The following is a 21623-nucleotide window of genomic DNA, read 5'->3' on the forward strand; positions in this document are numbered from 1 at the left end:
TCGGAGTGGCCGCTAAAAGGACGTGTGGTGAAGGGGGGGCTGGGGGTGGTGGTGAAATGGAAAAGTGAAAAGAGAGAGGTGAGTTCTGTATGGGGGTTTGCATTAGTCCTTTGGCTCCTGCTATTTTGTGTCACTTTGCAGTGTAAAGGCTTCACATGCTGGCAGGTAGAACAGCAGGGAAGTGGGGACAGAAATTACTTGGATGTTGGCAAAATGGATGTTGGCAAGATGGACTCCTTTATTTATATGCAAAAAAACACATGCACAAGCAGGGTTCAACTCTTTTATGAGCACAACTAGAAAAAAGTGTAGAAAATTGCCAGCATTTACTATGCATAATTCTGATCACACTGTATGGCACTGTAGCTCATTAAAACTGCCCTAATATGCATGTAGTATTGAATCAGTTCTTGTCTTTATACATCAGATCACAAAACACATATCAAAATAGGCATCATAAGCATCCTAACTAGAAATGCACACCTCTAGAACTAACAGCAGCCTTATTAACATATTTTGCCAGGAAATGATCACATGAATCAAATTCACATGTCCGACACAGGGTCTAGTGAGGACCACTTCTTTCTAAATGATTTAAACTTGAACATGAACAAATATTTCTGATGGCCAGCTGGATACTTACAAGTCTACATGGATTTGAGGGTGAGAATATCTGGAAAACCTGTCTTTGTCATTGACCTGCTTCTGCAATATCATCACTAAAAAAACAGATCAAGCAAACTAGTTCAATTCTTCATTAAAAAAATTGTTTTTCTGTTTTGTTCACTACTGTGTAATGTACTCTATATTATCTCGACCAGTGGTTCTGATTCATTTTGCATACACATACCCCGTGAGCTGTGATACAATGTGACCCCTTGGGCACCAAATTATTATATGAATAAAACAGTAATAAGACTCCTCATATTTTCATATTCTCAATGAGTTTTATGTTAACAGTATTCTTGCACCTCGATCTACTTATAGTATAAGGATATGTTTTTGTTGTAAAAAAAAAAATACAAATCCCTTTATCTTGCAACAATTTATATATAGTTATATAGTGGGTTGTGATTTTTATCACTGTAACAAGCTAAAGCCATGAAACATCCTATCCTCCACACACCTCATTTTAACAAAGACTGACACAGACCATTACTTTAGAGAATATATTTCAATATTACATTTTCTCAATGATGATCATTATAAAGAGTATACATGGGACACAGATGGTAGCCAATAACATAACATGCTTTTGTAATAGACTGAACTTTTATCATATAAAATTAGATTATTATAAGAATAGCTTTCTATAATTGGTATTAGGTACACCTTTGTCATATCAGGTGAGCCTTTCTGAAATGGGAGTGACACAAAGAGTGTGGCTGAAAGGACAAAAGAGGAGACACCAATAAACCACACACACTCTCTCTCTTTCTCTCTCTCTCTCTCTCTCTCTGACCACATGGAAGAATCTGACAAATTGGCCTAGTTTCAACTTTAATTAATCACGGCGTGCTGACAGTTACCTGAGCGTGGCTACATCATTAGCACACGGGAGAGGAGGAACGAGCTGGGAGGATTCAGCTCATTAACTCATCCACCACTGTTTACTGTGATTTTCTTCCACTGTGTTGATATTGCATGCAAAACCTTTGTAATTGTAATTGTGCATGGTTTGTTTTCTGTTGGAGAATAAGGGTGAGAATGTTTTTTGCTGTTTTTTGGAACTCCAGCGTACAAACATGGCCAATTCATTTCTACAGGAGCGAATCTCAAGCAAGAGCATCCTTGTGATTTACTGCTCATGCTGGTTTGTAGATGAGCTGTGATTGATCACAGAGAGAGAGAGGCTGCACTGGTCTACTGTCGATCAAACGCTCCTGTCAGCATTTAGCCATATAACATGTATATTTTCCACCATAGATCATAAACATTCGTCTGCTCTATGCCGTTTCGGTTTCTGCCGTCTGTCACTAGATGGGCAACGGAGGGACAATCAACACAATGGGACATGTCAGTGGAAATGAATAACAATCAAACGTGTCAGAGCTGATTAATAAACATTCTGTCAGTATGCCGCTCCTCTCCACCCACTTAAGCGCAGCCCTAATTCCCTTCAGTCTTAAGGGGATTCTAGTCAGAGAAAAGTCTAAACCTTCTATAAGGAAGTGGCAGGAACTGTGGGTTTTGGTGAAACAGTACTAATTTAATGATATGATACCATACAATCCATTAGGGATTCTGTATATAAAATTAAGATTTCAGACTGCAATATCAAAGAAGATTAAATTATACTATTGAATGTGGTACTGTCAGGGTAAAATGCTTTACAATCAGACATATTAAGGGTGCCAAAACATGGTTTACTGTGCTATATAGAGTGGAAATGTACTAAAGCACTGATCATGACCTTAGGTTAGTGCAATTGTGCTGTTGTCCATATATTCTCCATATATTCTTACAGTTTCCTTTCTAGTCTGCTAATAGGTGGATTGGCTTCTATAAATTGGCCCTACATACAAATAAGTGTTTCCACTCCTCATGCCCAGTGTTCTCTGGATAGGCTGTTCCAATGTTCAGCTGCCTTATAGCATTATGTTTGTAGCAATTTAAAAAAGCGCTACAAAAGAAAAAATAAATTATCAATAATCTATAATCCAATAAAAAAAAGTTCAGGACGAATTCTCGCCCACTAGCATCAACTACTTTGGAAGGCAGGGTGAGCCAGACAGACAGATGTAAAAATCAATCATCTCTGGAAAACGCCTTTCAGACATCTCATACTTCTCCTACACACTGTCAGCAAATGTTACTGGCTGCATCATTATATATAATATCTTGTTCGACATTTTATTCACGCGGCTGAGAATATGTGTATTCATTTTACTTATTATGATCATTTAAGTTTTGACTGAGCACTGGATCAGCATGAACATAAAGGACCAAAACAATTCCGTACATATGTGCACAGAAATGTGAATTAGGACAAGTCAGAGTAAACATTACAATCCTAGCACAAATGTCAGCCAAATCATATTTACTTCTTTAGTTTTGTGCTAGAGCTATGAGGGTAATGTTGCTTATTGCTAAGGGAAAAAGTGCCAAAAGTGAATTCCAAGAGTGCCAGAGAGCCACTTCTGAGGTTGTGAGTAAAGGCCGTCAAAATCAGCCGCTCGGCTTGGATTGAAATCTTCCTTATGTATTAGTCTGTTTGACATAGCATTTCTTCTAAAAAAAATATATTGCATTTTAATTTGGCCATTTAAAATACAGATTTCCTAAAGCCAGAAAGCTGTACAGACAAGTCAAGAAGCAGGAACAGGCCAACCTCCTGTGGTAACACTGGGAATTATGACTTAGTTTTATACTGTAGAATTTATATAAAGTATATGTTTATGGTTATGGTTATACATGGGTTATCACTGGAATATAAAGAAGTATGTAAAGGTGAGATTATAAAGGCTGTACATTAAGTCCCCAAGTAAGTAAAAGAGAACATTTATGAAATGCATGAATAAATAATCACAGATGATTTGAGGAATGGGTTTACCCACACCATATTTTAACCTCTGGGTCTAAAAATATAGTTTAAAATATGTTAGTTGTGAAAGCCCCAAAGTGAATAAGTGGAGAGATAGCTGGTGAACATGGCCTTGTATAAACCAGGTATTAAAACAGATGAGCATACACAAATAACTGTGCCACGGCTTGTGCTGACAGAGTTAAAAATGAAGAGGAATGTAGCGACACAAAACTCTCTACACGCTGTTAATATTTTATGAGTAGTCGTCCTGACACCAGGCAGTATATCTCTAATTTGTGAAGCAGGCTGAGGGGGAAAGTGAAAGTGCTGAAGGATGGAGCAGGATGAACAGGAGAAAGGTGTAAATAAAAGAAGACGGAGGAGAAGAGGGAGGAAGAGCAGTGTAGTGGCACAATCGTGAGGGGGAAATGTGGTTGTCAGTGTGATGCGCAAAGCATTTGAAATGGCCCATTTAACCGCGGTGGTGTTTTAGCTCTCGCCGATGCCCCATTTGCATACTTCATGACGGCTGAAGATGGATGGAGAAGATCAGCGTCATTGAGACAAGTGTTTTATCAAGGTTACGTTATCCTCCAAACTCTTAACCCTGCTTTATCTCTCGCCTTCTGTCAGAATATGGAGTTATCAGGCAGTCTAGTCAGAGTGGGGAGAGAAAAAAAAAAACAATTAGATACACAGCAGCGGGCTGATGAAACTGTGACGAGGGGATGCTGACAGTGCCGTCGAATGGCATTTTCATTATGAATACCGTTTGGCATCTCAGGCAAAATGATGCGCCGGAGGCCAAACCCACTAGTAGGCATGTGCTGATATTACATTTTCATGTCACAGTAAATGCCTAGCATTTTATTACACTTAGCATACAGTGTATTCTTTAAAAATACTAGTATCTGTTTTCATTGGACAACATTTTAATTGTAAATGAACCTTTGTGGTATGTCATTTGGAATTTAACAGAATTAGAGAGAGAAGGACACGTAAAGTGCCTCCTTTAGAATTTTTCTGAAATAAGGAAGACGCATGTTGCCTTTGTTCTTTCATGAACACAAACAGTGTCTAACGTTTCTCACATAAATTATATAGGAATAATGACAGATTCGCCTTAAATAAAAATGTGCAGGTTTGAACATTGCAGTACATCATATACCAATTACTGGAAGGTGCCAAATGGCATTCTCAGCTTTCAGCTGTTATCCCTGAGAGCTACATGAAGCACAATTGAGAAAACAATAACAGAAGCATTACTTCTTGTTGTTAATAAAAATATCTCTTTGTTAGTCCTAAGACTATAGCCACATTTGTTCTCCCAATGTTTCCATACAGCAGGTGAGATCACATCTGCTGGTACTGCTTCTGAGTGTAGTATGTTGCATGCGGTGTGTGTGTGTGTGTGTGTGTGTGTGTGTGTGTGTGTGTGTGTCTGCACTCTTTTATCCATGTGACTCATGCCTGCATTTCAGGCCACTGGTCATAAAAATGCCAGGCCAGCTTTACCAGCATGAGAGAGAGTAAGAGAGAAGAGGGAGGGTGAGAAAGAAACATATAGAAAAAACATAGAGGGAAAGATTTGCACAGAAAAAGAAAAGAAAAAGGAAAAGAAAGTGAGGAAAAAAAAAAGAAAAAAATGAACTTTGACATTAAATCCTGATAATCAAACAGTGCAGCTCTATGATTATCTATTAAAGAGTCTTCTTATATACTGTATAACATAAAATTGGGTCAGGAGAAGTCTGTGTGCATGTGTGTGTGTGTGTGTGTGTGTGTGTGTGTGTGTGTGTGTGTGTGTGTGTGGCTTAACTTGGCAGTGTTTGATGTCAGCACACTGCCTCGGATCATAACCTTTCCAACAGCAGAGTCCTGAAGTGACCTTCCCAAACAAGAAGCACCTGTTCCCGCTGCTGCAGCACTGCCAGCATTCGACAGGATGATCGCTGCTGAACTGCTGAGCATGCGCTGGCAAAAACAAAGCTAGTACTCTGTAGAGATCGGATTTTATCATTACTACTATGAGTTATTTACCTGTCGAAAGTCATTCTAATGATGACATCATTACTTTGTAAACTGCAAATTGAAAATCAAATTTTTTAATCTAAATTCATTTTACTGGGTCCTTGTATTAAAAACAACATTTTCCCTAACCCCCCACACGTCCGCTAAAAAGGCCTTTGCTGTAAATAAATGCATAATTATGACTTGCCTGCTTAATTTAAATAAATACCACATACATTCCAAAGTGCGTTTGACTTCTTGTGTCTTAAGGTGCAAATTGTCTATATCCTCACAGCTCACTATTGTAACTAGTGTATACTGTAGTATACTATTGTTGGCAAATTGCTGTGAAATAAAAAAAAACTAAATACTTCAGGACATTTTATGTGTGAGAAAAATCTACATCGACCCATTTTAGACTATTTTTCTATAATAGCACAGCCCATTTGATTTAACCCTTTTAAAATTCTTTCATAGAGTTTTGTGGGACTGGACACAAAATTCAAACAGCAATAACGAATAAGGATGTGGCTATCAGGAATTCTGGGAGGCAAGGCTTCATGTATGGGAAAAATACATTTATGTAATACTGTATATAATATTGTATGTCACCTTGCAACAGTTAGAGCTTAATTTCTACCAAAGTCCCTCTAAACAAGTCCCACCTCTTCCCTAGTTTCATTTGTTCTTTCATTTTCCACTAATTACAATCATTCGTGTTGGCAGATTGGTTATGATTGGCTAGCGGAAAGGAAAGTGAAGTAGTGTATGTTTTGGGTGTTGTATAAAATTTATTGCACAGTTCTAGTGTATGTTTAGTGTCTATTCAAGCCAACATTGGCAGCTCAGGTTCTCCTGAGCTACAACATAGCTGAGATGGCACTCATGTTTGTGTTTGTGTGTGTTTGTGTGTGTTTGTGTGTGTGTGTATTGGGACATGGGCCAAAAGTGATGCACTCTTCTGCTCCAGAACATTTGCTTCCTTTCGAGGGGGGCACAAGGCACTGCACACTTCCTCGAAAAAATGTTCCCCTGCCACTGATGCCGTGTGCTGAGGGGCTATTTTAAGACACACACACACACACACTCACACACACACCTGCGATGGGACTCTCGCAGAGCTAGGCAGGCCGTTAATTGGTGTCAGTTTTGGTAGAAGCTCACCACAGCAGAAAGTCACAAAACTAGTCCCTGATGAGATGGCAGCTGTAGCCACCAACTTTTTACATCCTATTTGTTTTTAAGACCTGTTTAACATGTGCCAATAATCAGTCTGACACTACAGGCCTATAACAATATTGTTTTCAAAGGCACTTCTTCATTTATCTTTTTGCAGCAATATGTGAACCGCACTGATGTTCAAAGGTAAAGCTTACTGCTAAGGCTCCTTATTTGTGAAAGTTGAAAATCTATGAAACACTGATATCACAAAAGGCGACGATATTTTTAGATCTGCTCCACTGGTGTTTTTGTTTTAATGTGTGTTATGTTGACTGGCAATTTTTTTTTTAAATGCAGCGCTAGTAGCTCAGTGATGATCATTATTTTTGTCTGAAGCTCATCAGTAGCTGAAAGAGAATAACAGCAAACCGTGCAGCCTCACACAGACACCATATGAACCCCTCTAAATATTCCAGCTAAATAAAACCAGTTTCTGCAGTTAAAGTGAGAGATAGGCAATATTGAGTCTACATCTGCCAATACTCAGAACACTGATATCGGGATTGTATAGACAAAGAAAAAAGGATCAGTGGCTGCTGTATCAATAAGTCAAGCTGTAAAGCCAAACCCATTTAGCAGTGTGTTTCTGCAGAGTGCACTGAGAGGACTGAGCTCTAGGTAATGTTATTCCTCAGGAACATTTTCCCCCTCAACACAACAGGGAGACAGGCAGACATAATGAGAGACAGCGGCTTATTACCGCCATATATTAACATGTCTAATTATGAGCGATTTGCATAGACGGGCAAATCCTTGCGAGAAAGAAATGGAGAGTGAGTGAGAGAGAGTGTATGTGTGAAAGAGAGAGAGGGTGGAAAAAAGAGAATTGGGATAGAGAAAGAGAAAGGTTCTTTAGGGGGAAATCTTATGATCAACTAGCCATGTTTTTTGCATAATGAGAACAGCGCAGAAAATCAGCTTTGTGCAATATGACAATTAAGACCACAGGAAGTGTTGTTCCTCAATATTGTCACTTGAAATATTTCTATAACATGTACTTATTACTTACATTATTATTACTATTATTATTGTTATTATTATTATTAATAATATGATATTTCTTTTGTTTGATACTACATTGTTAGTAAAGCATCTAAATATTGTAAAACATATTGTGTATCCTGAAAACCTCTTCAGGTGTAATGATATAGTATTTCTGCCATAAAGACAAGCCTGGTAATCAAACAGTTGTAATAAGAAGCAAACATTCTACCCGTCTGTCTTGCCACACTTATTTAAAGGCCAGACATCTGGATCTGATGATATGCTCTTAACATCTGGTTCTTCAATGCATTTGAGTAATCTTAACAGAATAATAGTTTTGGGTCAAAGTGCGTGTGTGTGTTTGTGTGTATTTGTATGTGTGTGTGTGTGTGTGTGTGTGTGTGTGTGTGTGTGTGTGTGTGAAAGAGATAGAAAGAGAGAAAGGTGTGAAGGAGAAAGACAGAGAGTGAGACAGAGAGAGAGAGAAAGAGAGAGAGAGAAATAATGTGATTTTAATCAGCAAATCATTAAAGCAGCTCCAGAGTGACTTTCGTTTATTTCTCTGTTTCAGTTGGCAGCAATGTGGCGCCATGTGCATTTTAGTGCACAGTTATCATAAAGAAAGTATATATTTGTACACACTCACAAGAACAAAGACAATAACTTTGGACATTATGCTTCTTAACATGCAGCCTAAGGAACCAGACACATACAGATATACACACTATTATAATTTTCTAAATAAATATTAATATTGTAGTTATAAGCAAGAAAGTGGAAGAGACAAAAGAGCAAGAGTCAGGGCTAGAGCAGAGAAAAAGGGGAAAAATGGAAAAGACTGGGGAAATGGTCAAGGTAGATAAAGCGAGAGAGAGAGAGAGAGAGAGAGAGAGAGAGAGAGAGAGAGAGAGAAAGAGAGAGAGAGAGAGAGAGAGAGAGAGAGACATGTCAGAGCGAACGTTTTATGGCGTTAAATATCGGATGCAAATGAAAAGAGAAAATCTATCATAGCTGTAATGTGGCCTGAAGGGAGAGCGTGGTGAGAGGGAGACAGGGAGTACGGTGATGTATGGACGAGGTGGATGAGAGGTGAAAAGCGTGGCGAGGTGGAGGGATGGAGAGATGGCAGAATGGAGGAATGGAGAGGGGGGGAATGGTCCTGGCAGACTTCTAAAGGCCCAGGGCGAAAGTGGAATAAATGTTGATTAGTGTTGATTTTGTCCGACGAGCAGCCGGCGAGTGACGGAAGAACTAAGCTGCAGCGAAAGGCAGCCATTAATCTTGGTCTGGTTTAAGTTGTGTATATTAATTTGTGTCATTTCCACTACGTGGAGAGAGGCCTCTCCTTCGCTTTCTTTCACTCTGCTCCCCCACTGCATCTCTCTCTCTCTCTCTCTCTCTCTCTCTCTGTGTTTGTGTACTGTGTGTGTGTGTGTGTGTGTGTGTGTGTGTGTGTGTGTGCGTGAGGGTTGGTAGGCCCTTTGGTAGCTCACAGCAGCAGCAAGAAGGAGGAGAGGAAATGAGATTCCGAATCTCACATTAAAGAAAATGAACTCCTACGGGGGTTGGTATGGCAACCGCATTCGTAAAAGAGATCGCCGGTTTAACGTGCTACAAATTTGAAGATTCGATTAAACGTGTAGCGCATTAAGGATGCGGGGGGTTGAAAGCAGGAACTCCGAGCTTCTTACCCACGTGGCTGGTTAAAAAAGGCTTTATGAAAAAGGAAAGCAGAGCCGAGTGATAACATCTCCACTGTGCGCGTGATGTGCTGAACGCTGTGCTTTCAGCTAATATGGAGGCGGCATTGACTGCTAGAGCTGATAAGAAACCCAGCCAGCCACTGATACCAGTTTTAGCCAGTTTCATCTCTATATGTGATACATATCTATTTCTATAAATATTAAAATGCCACATATACTAATAGAATCAAAGGAAGCTGTGCCATTCATGCGAGAGCAGGATGCAATCGTGTGCACGACTCTGACCAGCAGCTTTTTTCCTTCTCTCATGCCAACACACACACGCTTGCACACGTAGACAGCTTCATCCGAGAGCTCTCAATCAATCGCAGTGAAAACGCGATGTCATAGTTAATTACCAAATTGCATCGGGGCTGAATTTTGGCAATTAAGCTTCTTAATATGATTAACACGTCTCAATTAGGCCTCTGACAATTTGCATAATTCATAAGGTAATGCGATTGCGCTCTGGTGTATGCTCCGAGATAACAATACTAAACATGCTAAATGCGAGCGCAGGCTCTCTTGACATCCATCTCCACGATTGCTGTCCTTAATCGCATTTTAGACACAAGCGCTGAAAAAGCCATGCTTGCAAAAAAATGTACACTTGTTACAATGATACAATGGTCTTCTGTATATTTGTGAGGATGATCGGGTCTGTGTGTGTGTGTGTGTGTGTGTGTGTGTGTGTGTGTGTGTGTGTGTCTGTGAGTGCGTGTGTGTGTCTATTATGCGCAGAATTAGGTTTTAGCGTTTCCGCTCAGAGGATAATTAGCCCGTGTGGCTGAGCAAACAGCTGTGATGCCCATCTCTCTTTTGCTCTCTCACTTGCTCTGGTGGAGGATGGAGCGAAGGAAGAAAAGGCCCTCCATATTAACATCCGACCATATTTTTGTGTGTGTGTGTCTGAACACACACACAGTGTTGACAGCATGTGAAGTGCCAGTTTACAGTGCCGTGGCTCTTTGGCAATCACACAGTGGCATGAAGAGGTTTTATGTTAGCGAGAGCATCGAATCATTATGCAAAATCATTAGGCCTGCTGTTTTAGTTTGCTGCTTGGTTAGACACACTTATAAGAAATTCATATCTTTAATTATCTAGATTAATATCTTCAAACAAACACAAGTTTGCAAAAGATAAAGAGGCTTGAATGCAGACTTGAAAGGGTTTGAGTGTTAGCCTTGAGCACAGATAACTAGCCTGCACAGTTTAAATCATATAAAAAATGGAATTTATATACATCATGGTAACAAATTAGGACATTTTCAGGATATGAGCCATTAAGGATAATCATTATTCTGCTCTCCCTCAATGTATTGTTTGTAAAGATATATAAATTGAAATTCAGGAACTGTGCAGTTTTGTATCAGTTTCATATCTGAGTCTATATTGATTTTCTTTAGTCTCACACATTCTGCAGGAAACGTACTGCTTGTATTAAATCTTTTTTTAATTCATTTACATAGCACAGTTTGATAGTTATGAGCTTCTGCATCACCATCAGGAGGTCTACTGCATGACTTCATTTATAAACATCACACAAATTAAATGGTTTAATTATACAATATTTCTTAATGCAGATGTCTATTTTCAAAACATCTTGCATATATTTAAAACAGAAGAGCTGTCAGTAATAGAAACACTTTAAAATCACGATCTATATAAAGTAACACAATTGTGATCAATTAGTCTGCTTTGTCTGCTTCTTTTGCCACTTTTGGCTGAGGTAGGATCTCATCTAAGCAAAGCTTTTAGCAGTTGAGAGGGTAAACATACTGACGATGATTTGAATGAACGCGGTTAAAGATATGCTCAGCAGTCATCTGACCAAAAGACAATTGTTTTGTGTTGGATCATGCTATTGCCACCATTTATCAATGTGCAGAAAACACATTATGTAGAACTTCTGATAGGCACTTAGAAAACACAATAAAAATTTTGGAAAGATCTGCAAAAATCAACAACATGATAACATTAAAAAACAACAATATATTGCACAATGCTACTCATAACCTTAGCACAAGTAAAATTGTGAAATAGCTGACGATATTTCATGCATGGATTTTAAACAATATGAATGATTTAAAATTACCTTATTTGCAGAAGCCTGCAAAAAGAACATTTCATTTCCCTTCTTCCTTAGCTCACTATCTTTTCTATGCTCATCAGCAGTCCTTCTTCTACTTTAAGACCCAAACGGTACTTAAAAAGTCAAATTAAAGTTTACCCATTAACAATTCGTCAATCCATATTTATATTTTAAAGGATCTTGCACAATTTTGAACAAGATGGACTATTTATAATATACTATGATAGAGATTTTACATTCCCTTATTGTCTATTTCTCCAACTCACACTATTTATATCAGTGATATTTTGAAACTGTCCCCCTAATAGTTTTGGAAAAAGAATTCCATGTATGAATCCACAGTTTTCTTTTCAACCTGGCTTCTCTTTTTAAAGCAGACGAACACCTTTCTCAGTGGTTTGTTCTTTTCCTTGGCATGGTGTCAACCACACGTTAGTGGTCACTGTTATAAAACCACTGTGATGAAATTGCGAGGTGTATTTTATTTCAGCGTGCACCCTGGTTCCCATGAAGTGAATGGTGCTGACTGAGAGGCCTGGCTAAAATGATTTACTCCAGCTGTAATGAGCTATACTGCAGTAACTGTATACTATGACTACTGTCACCTTTAACGCTGTGCAAAACGCAGCACAGTCTCGCAGTAATCAGATCTCTGGCTCGTTTCAGCCTTGTCAAATATTCCTCTGTCGCCCTCTCTCCTCACCCCATTCTCACCCTTCAAAAAATAACATTACATCACCCAACAGCTCGCTCTTATAAATGGGTCGCTCCCCGAGGGCGTGAAACCTTACGCTGGTCAAACACACACCGCTGGAAAACAGGCTCTTTGTTGAGAGAAGAGGGGAAAAAAATCAAACGACAGACCCGTCTGTCTCGAGCTTTATTCAGGAGGACTGCTGCGGTTTGATGCAGGTTTATAAGGTTTAGATTTATACCAAATGTAAGATGTTTACAGCTCCTTTTCGCTTCCAATTTTTCTCAGGTGGCATTTGTTTACAAGTCCGTTTTCCAGAAAACTGAGAACAGGACTTTACTGATTATGATGCTATGAGAAACGTCATGCCGCAAAAAGAAAAGGAGAATGAATTGATTTAGTACGTAATTCATTTTTAAATGTCGCTCGGTGGAGTTTAAGTGCAGAAAAACGAGAAGGGATAATGAAAAAGTCACTGAGTGCATTAACAGTTTCCATAATGGCTTCATTTATGACAGAGGAAAAACAGCGAATTAGGAAAGCGTGTGAAGTGAAACTGGAACTCAAGAAACTATTTGTATCCTGTTTATTTATGTACGCCAGGAGCAGAGTGTGAGTGTTACTCAATTCTTGCCGTTCTCCTGTTTGGTTTTTTCTTAGCTAAGGTTCAAGGCAGTGTCATGGAGCGGCATGCATGTGACGCTAGGCAACCGCACGCCTTGACACCATCCGTAAGTGCCTGGAGATCCAAGCATTCGTTCCTCTGAGACTAGTTTCTAAGTGTCAGATGAGACAAAACCCGAAAAATGACACACACGCACACAACAAAGAACATTTGCACTTTCTCCTTTCAAGTGTAAGGCTGGGTTATGTCATTGCAGCGTGTCATGTGCAGTAAGGAAAGAGTTTGTGAGTGGTGTTAAAGTCTGCATGAGAGATAGAGAAAGATAGACAGATAGATAGAGAGAGAGAGAGAGAGAGAGAGAGAGAGAGAGAGAGAGAGAGAGAGAGAGAGAGAGGGGTGGAGTTGGGCCTGTATTTTTGGAAAGCCGTCAAAGCTCCAGGGACAGCAGGCACTCTGACAAGACATGGCCATTGTTTTCAGCAGAGTTTACCAGCTGACCTTTCTCTTTCTTCCTCTTCCTTACTAAAATTAAAATTAACTTATGTGAACCATTCAGCATGACAACTGCCAAATATGATGGCTTTCAATACATCATTGTATCTGTATTAAATGCTATATAGCACTGTATTTATATCATTGGACCAGGGAACTATATACACCACATCGTTCACTAAAGGATTCAATCAATCACTCTTTCATTCATTAGTAACAGTTTTTTTTTGGTCAGAGCTTATCATAGGAACACTGGGATGATTGATGCTTACAGTACAAGAACAGCAAAAATAGAAATAGATAAACGCATAAATCGCACAACTGCACTGTAATCTAATAAAGGCACTAAACCTCTTCCACTATTCATTTATGTTAACATGCAATTTTTTTATAATGAAAACATAAGAAAAGTAAGTAAAGTCATGTCACATGTTTATAAATATGATCTGAAGCTTGTGTTACTGTTTCAGGAAGTGACCCACTGTGTGCTGGGCACTCATCCAGTGTTTTAATAGATTTTCTCAAGTGAAATGTTATTTTGTTTCTTCTTTTATTAGATATGGTTCTTTGAATTACTTGTTAAATAAATGTGGAGCTTTTCATTAATTTAAAACAGTTCAGTGTGTTTAGGTATCTAATGAAAGTGCAAACTAAATATTATTTTGCACCATGTACACATAAGTGACTATAATATTTCTAAATGTTAATAAAGGGAAAAAATGGTAAAGGTGTCTCAGTTATATATTGAGCCATTAATTGAGTCTCCAGAACAGCTTCAATGTGTCTTTGCATACATTTTACAAGTCTGCAGTAAAGGGCTATCATTCTTCCACAAGATATTTGCTCAATTTGACGATGATGATGGTGGAAAAATACTGTCAAGTAAAAAATCTCTTACTTCTTTTCTTATTTCTTATCACTATCTTTAAATATTTATTACATTATCATGACATAAACAATGATAAAAAAGGAATTACAGTGAGATAAAAAGTAATGTCAATATAGTCTCCTCTGAAGGAAAATTATGAATGTATTTGCTATACAAATACATTTGCAAATTTCTCATGTCTCAAATTGACAACACTATAGTCCAAAGCCAACATAAACAAGAACAAGTAATGCACCAGGTATAAAGTGTGTGCAGGAGAACACAAATTGCAAAGCTTTGTGTAAAACAACACTCTGTTCTCTGAGCTGAGAGTGAAACTATGTGAGGAATGTGACTGGGTTCAAAAAGAGAGGAGTAGGGGAAAAAATCTGACTGAAAAATCCCTTCTTCCATGAGTATTCAAAGTCACTATGAAAGCATAGAAAACTAAAGTGTAGGTCATAAGATCAGGTCATGCCCTCAGTCCATGCATACACCCCCCTGCAGGCGTGGACTATCACACCGATTAAGCTTGAAACCCACACATACACATACATACACTCACACCTTGCTGAAATGCAACAAACAACAAGTGAAACGGAACAACAATGTTCTGCCAAAAAATACATTTTCTATCTTGGATCACAAAGACATCTTTGTATAAATGGTTATTTTAATTTATGTAAATTAAAATAAAGTGCATCACATACAGTAATTCATGCTTGTGTTTTGGGAAAAAAAGATAATTAAAGAACAATTCAGATTTCAGGCTTTCTATTTGCAAAAGCACTTTTCCTCAATTATTTTACTTATCTTACAAAATACTTTTTCAAATAGACCATGGTATCATTTCTATAATTTGCTGTTGTTGTTTTACTGTTCCTGCACATATTTAAGCATTATGTTGCGAGAGTGCTATTTTTCACTAAATATACTGCATTCACACACACACACACACACACACACACACACACACCGCACAAGCTTACAAAGCACTACTGTAATAAAACCATTTTAAAAATCCAGAAATACATGAGCACATCACATTCCGTCCATTTATTTATTGCTTTAGAATTTAAACGTGTGTGTGTGTGTGAATGGAGAATATTTAGTGATAGATAGTAAAAATCTGTAGTGGAAATCAATTGAAATAATCACATAGAAACTTTTTAAAGGCTGCTTCACCATATATGTAGGAACTACTTTACAGAACGACTTATGAGCATGATTACTGTTTCATCTAAACACACTCCCTGGATTCACCAGTAATTTTCTCCATACTGTTATATACAGTAACAAAGCTGTGCGGTGAAGTGTATCTGCTCCCACACATATATATAGTGATGTGAACAGAACTACCAAACTCACGGTATATCCACACTTATGTACACACACTGCTTAAACAATGAGCAACTATCGATCACTATGAGGTGAACATCCATGCTGGCTGAGAATGTAAAGCAGGTGTGTCAAACTCAGAGTCTGAATGACTGAAGCTCTACAGAGATTTTTTATTTCCCATGATGAAATCGGTAATGATATTATGTGCTGATTGTGGTCAAATGTTATTATAGAATATGAAAGAAATGCTGCTACTCCGTTTTATAACATATAATTGCATGCATCTGTCATTGTTAAAAATAACCAAATGTTCATAACTGGACTATCAGTGAATTTGGTTAAAATAAATGCTAATTATTTCTAGTTTTGCATTTGGCAAAGAAATTTCAACAAACATCCTCAGCAATTAGAGTATTAACAAAATCAACAATATTAATACATCCTATTATGCTACAGTTATAACAACACTATCATTACCAAAACAAAAACAAACTTTTGCCACCCTGCTCCTTCTAGCATATGTAGAGAAATATAACTCCTCTTACGATCACACTATTTTACACATGCTTATGTTAAGATCTGTTAAGAGCTGTGACTAATATCTTGCTTTATTAATCAGTTAATTCCCTCTGTATATACAGAAATGCCACAATATATATTTCTGTACCATAAAACATTTAGTTAGATGTATTACTAAATGTATGTAATATATGTATTATTGTGTATGTAAATTATTTTGGTGGTAACAATGTTTACACAATATGCAATGGTAAAATGTATAGTGCTATATTCCCTTGCTCTTTCGTTTGTCATTTTCATCCTGATTCAAATAAAAGTATAAACTGAGAAATACTTTTTTGATTTTATATGAAATAATTTTTTACATTTTCAATAAATAATTTTTTTTAGCTTACTAATACTAAAAATTAAAGATCATAACATAATACCAACCTATTTAGTCATACACCCATGACAACAAAATACTACAATATTGAACAAATATAATACTGTATTTTTTAATCAATATACATATAATATTTTCTGTTTTAAAGATGACATAAGACAATTTCTTTCTTCTTGTGTGCAAAACACAGCACCATCAGAAATAGAAAAAAAAAACATTTCCTAATATGTATAATATCAGTGTAATACAACATGTATAGTTTCTGCTAGTAACTCGCATGTGTTCTAAAAAAAACACAATTTTCTTCACCGGATGAGACTAAAAATGTACGATTGTCAAAGACAGTGGACAGGACTATCACTTAGACCAAGAAACTTGCTGGAGAAAAAAAAAAACATATCCTAAAACACAACATAACAAATTAATTATAAACGCTTTTAAAGGAGTGTAACTTCGAGCATAGACAGCTGCTGAACTTGAGCACGCTTCTGAAACTCTTCACTGCTTGTAAATCGAGGCGCTAACGTGTTGCATTAATAAACACGAAAACCTCAAACAGCTGGATCATATGGATTTCAACACTCAAGGAAGCTTGTGCAAGAAACGCAGACACTTCACTTTTTTCCACTTCTACAATCTCAAGCCAGACGAGGTTTGAGCTAAATATTTTGCTCGGCCTAATCTCCATTGAGACTCGGGGAGGAGTGAGGACGGCCGTGGGATTCCCCTACAGGATTTTTTAGTTCAAACTAAACACACGCAAAGAGAGCTCTCCAGTAAAAGACCAAACAAATACACTTCAAATCTAAACCTTCTTAAAGCCCCATCACTCAGCTAGCGCACTGTATACCTGCGCTGTCTTACAGTCCTGGGCTCTAGCTTTGACCTGTGAGCCCTTGCAGCACTGCTCGGAACGGGAAGGTGAGTTTAAGGGGGAAAGACAGAGTGAGCTTGTCTGGAATAGGTCCATGTCACCCTGTGCTCGAACTTTGAATGAACCCATGGAGGGAGTGAAAAACTTGGTGCATAGCTACAACCCCCCTGCTGCTGCAAAACAACACAGACAGAAAGAAAGGGAAAGGCAACAGGGGAGTCTGACTTCAATGCAAACGCCACTCCGGGGCAGAGCTGCAGCCGAGGAAGCTGAATAAACGACAGCGTTCATGCTGAAGTTATCCGGCCAGGAGAGAGCGTTCAGAGAGAGAGATATCTCCTTTAGATATCTCCATCCATTTTATTTCACGCACTAATAACTGTGAAAAATGCCTCAGCCTTTTCTGTGATGGAGTCGCAGGCGCAAATTCAGCGCCCCTCCGTCTCTCCAGAGGTGAAAATAAAAAGTCTGAAGTCTATCTGGTATGAGATTCAGGTCGCTCGTGTCATTTTATATTGTCAGCAAGAAAGACTGGTAGCACTGTTATCACCAAACGGACATGTCACGAATGAATTCCCTGAATGTTTTAACCTATACACACACACACACACACACACTGGAAACCTGGCACCTGGTAATTTACCCTAATCATTAAACACTTAAAATCACGCAGGGCGAAATTTCCACCATGTTTCTGCTCAACGTGACTCTTGCAGCTCTTAAAGCCAGAATGTAAAAAAATATATATGTGATATGGGAGACAGCGGTGAGTAAAAGAGACATTGACAGAGCAGCAAGGCAGAAACATATGTACACAAAGAGATATTTTTAGCTGAAATACAGGGAGCTACCGAGGCAAATCAAATAGTCACCATCTACAAGTGGCAAAGGTGGCACAATCAGGCTTTAGCATTTTAAATATACATATTTTACATTCAAAGCAAGTGAAAAATTAAATGTTTTTATTTGCCTATGGGGATGTTTTTTCAACTAAAAGAGATGAGCTTTCCAACATGTGCACACGTAGACCATTACATATTTCCATATATTTCCAAAAGTTTCGCCATAAATGAGCTATAAAGGCAGGGCTAAAAAAAAATTATAAAATTAAAAAAATATATATTTTAAATGTCTAAACTTGAACCTTAATTATATTTAGCATGTCAAAAAAAATATATAATACTTGACTTAATTGTGAATTAAGTCTTTCTTCAGTCATATTCATTCCTTCAACACTTTAATTTAGGCCTAGTTTATGCTGTGGGCTTTTATCTTCAAAGTGGCTTTTTAATACTAATATTAATGATAAATTTATTGAATGTAGCTGTTTTTAGAAAACTGTATACAACATGTAAAGGCACAGACTTATTTATAACAACAGTTATACATATGTGTAAAGGCTAATATCTCTATAACCTGCTGAACCTGAGCTTTCTATATGAGCTAAGTGAAGAAAAAAAATGAATAAATAAAAATAGATAGATAGATAGATAGATAGATAGATAGATAGATAGATAGATAGATAGATAGATAGATAGATAGATAGATAGATAGATAGATAGATAATGTAAAATAGAGATATAAACTGACCTGTTTTTTCTTTTATTTCACACAGGACGTTAAAGAGCGCCGGCTTCATCCTGTGACAGTTGAGCGCGTGCTTCCTAAAACGCCAAAAAATAAATAAATAAAAAAAAAAAAACATTTTTTTTTTTTTTTTTTTTGTAAATTAGGCGCGTGATCAGAAGCTCGCGCCGTAAACATTTTCCCGCCTTTTTGCGCGCGCCGGAGAAAAGCGAAGCTGACGCGTAGCTGCTGAACAAATCCTCCGTCAGCTGTGTACCGCAGCCGCCCGCCGACACCTTCCACATCCATTACCCTCTCTCTCTCCTACATTACTGTTCTCCATACAAATACATGTTCAGAGCCGTGCGTACTATTATTATATTTTTACAATTTTCTCAGCTGATTCTAATGATGGTGTTTATCTTAATTTGACAGCATCGCAAACGTATTGTTTTGGTTTGAAATAATATTTGATCCTAATCAATTATCCTGCTTTTAGTCTTGCAGAACTAACCAGGACACGTCTCAAATCGCAGACTGACGTGCTAAGTGGACTGTCAGAAGAGTGCAGTAGCTGTGGGTTCCCTGTTAGCGGGCCACAACACTGTGCGCTTCTGGAGGTAGCCGCGTTCAACGGCTGGTCGTCATGGTAACAGGGAAAGCTTCGATAGCTAGCTCTTCAACAGACATCCAATTCTTGTACAGCTTGTAAACTTTTTGACATCAAATAGCGATTAGAGATTATAAAGAATTTATTCAGTAACCATACAAATCATAAATATATTTTTATTTATAACTAAATCTTTGGAGTATTTAACTTGGGCATCTAAACGGCCACGTCGGCGTGGAGGAATCAATACTCAGGGTAACAGTCACCTCAGCTCACTCATATCGAGTGTATCAAGTGGCCAACATGTTACTTTTACATTATAAAATAAGTTTTAATATTACAACTATTTTGTATTTTAATTGCATACCAATCAGGCCTGTTACATACATAGCGTTTCTAAATGTAAATGAGAGCGATCATGTTAATGTGTTTGGAGTGGTTTACATCAAACTATATAGAACTGGTACAAATCGGGTCATAATAATAATAATAATAATAATAATAATAATAATAATAATAATAATAGACAACAATTAAGAGATCTAAGCCCAGTATTTTACAAAGCTGTCATTATTATTATTATTATTATTATTATTATTATTATTATTATTATTAATTCCAATGCTACACTCACTACAAATAATTACGTTATATTATTGTTTAGAATATTACAATATTGTTAATATTATTTATTAATACAATATTATGTTGTTACAAAATAATAATAATAAAAATAATTTATATTAATACATTATTATAACTATTATTATTGTTTTTGTATCATTATCATTAAAATTAATTACTGTATTATTAAAAGTATATGAATGAAAGTTGAAAGTGCTACATATTTAATGCGACTTAAAGAAAAACTATGTACTGCAATATAACTGTCCTCTCACAGTGATACTGTGTGTGTGTGTGTGTGTGTGTGTGTGTGTGTGTGTGTGTGTGTGTGTGTGTGCGCGCGCGTGTGTTTTGACAGCTTACCTGGCCTGCGCTTCGTCCAGACTTTGGTCTGTAATCGTCATGATTTGTTGTAAAATGTCTCCGATGTCCTGCTTTCTGCCGTCGCCGTCGGCTCCTCCGGTTCCCTCCTGCATGTGCTGAGGCAGGCCCGGGTGCGCGGTCATCCCCACGCCGGCGTGCGAGTGCATCATCCGCGGCTGCTCGTCCATGTCTGCCGCTTCACTCTCTTTCTCTCTCCCTCTCTCTCTCTCTCTTTCCCTGCAGCTTCGGCTAAACCTTACGTCTCAGACAGGGTCGCTCGCCCGCTCGGCGGTGAACACACACACACACACACACACACACGCAAAATAAATAAAAAAACGCGTACAAGGTTGTGTTTGGACTCCGTGAAATATGAGCTGAACTCTGATGGCCGGGTTGGACTTCAGCAGTGGATTGAGGCGCGTGTGTGAACTGGAGGCTGTCTCACCGTTCTCCGGGTAAATCACAGTGGCTGCGATGTGAACTGAACACTCTTCCATGCAGCCGCTCTCAGTTCAGTCCATCCTCTCGCTTTTGTTACACGTTCACAGCGCAAACACCGACTATGGAGCACAAACCCCGCCCGCGAGAACCGATTGGAGGGCTGAGCACCATCAACTCCCGCCCATCTTACACCATTGGACAGTTCTCACTACTGGCTCCTCCTCTTATGCCTTTCCTCGAACGTCAATCATGGCGCAGCGAGAAGACGTTGAGTCGCGGGAACGAGCCTACTATACCCTGCTCTTCCTGATGCTCCTCCATTCACCTAGGCTGGACTAAGGTTCACTGATTTCGAAGAAAACATGTAGCATTCTAAGCATATGTAGCTTTCACGCTACACGAGCTTTTTCTATTGTTTTTTTTTTATTTTTGTTTTTTTTAGCGTTTCTTCATTTCTATTAAATAGCAAGGCGTCACACAGGAACAACAATGTTACTATCATGATTTAGTTTGTCTGCTTTCCCTGTTCGAGAATCTACTGAATTTGGTCCAAGGAGAGTCTTTCCAGAAAAAAAGAATTCCCTGAAATGATCATCAAAAGTTTAGCATTGCAGCACAATATTACTTTTTCATCCAGTCC

General features: G+C 38.1%; 1 protein-coding gene across 2 annotated transcripts in view; it reads right to left on the bottom strand.

Annotated features, from left to right (window-relative positions):
- pbx1b (pre-B-cell leukemia homeobox 1b) overlaps positions 1 to 21297 on the bottom strand; it is a 67598-nt gene extending 46301 nt beyond the window's left edge. Inside the window, exons 1-2 of one of the 2 annotated variants that reach the window (XM_046847644.1) lie at positions 20540 to 21297; positions 18967 to 19040 (exon numbers count right to left, since the gene is read on the bottom strand). In XM_046847644.1, coding sequence (XP_046703600.1) covers positions 18967 to 19040; positions 20540 to 20727 — 262 coding nt within the window. In that variant the 5' untranslated portion in view covers positions 20728 to 21297. The remainder of the gene's footprint in view (positions 1 to 18966; positions 19041 to 20539) is intronic. The other variant, XM_046847659.1, reaches the window with a different exon arrangement.
- Positions 21298 to 21623: the final 326 nt, after the last annotated feature.

The sequence above is a fragment of the Silurus meridionalis genome, chromosome 1 (assembly GCF_014805685.1).
Source record: "Silurus meridionalis isolate SWU-2019-XX chromosome 1, ASM1480568v1, whole genome shotgun sequence".
In the NCBI taxonomy this organism is placed as follows: domain Eukaryota; kingdom Metazoa; phylum Chordata; class Actinopteri; order Siluriformes; family Siluridae; genus Silurus; species Silurus meridionalis.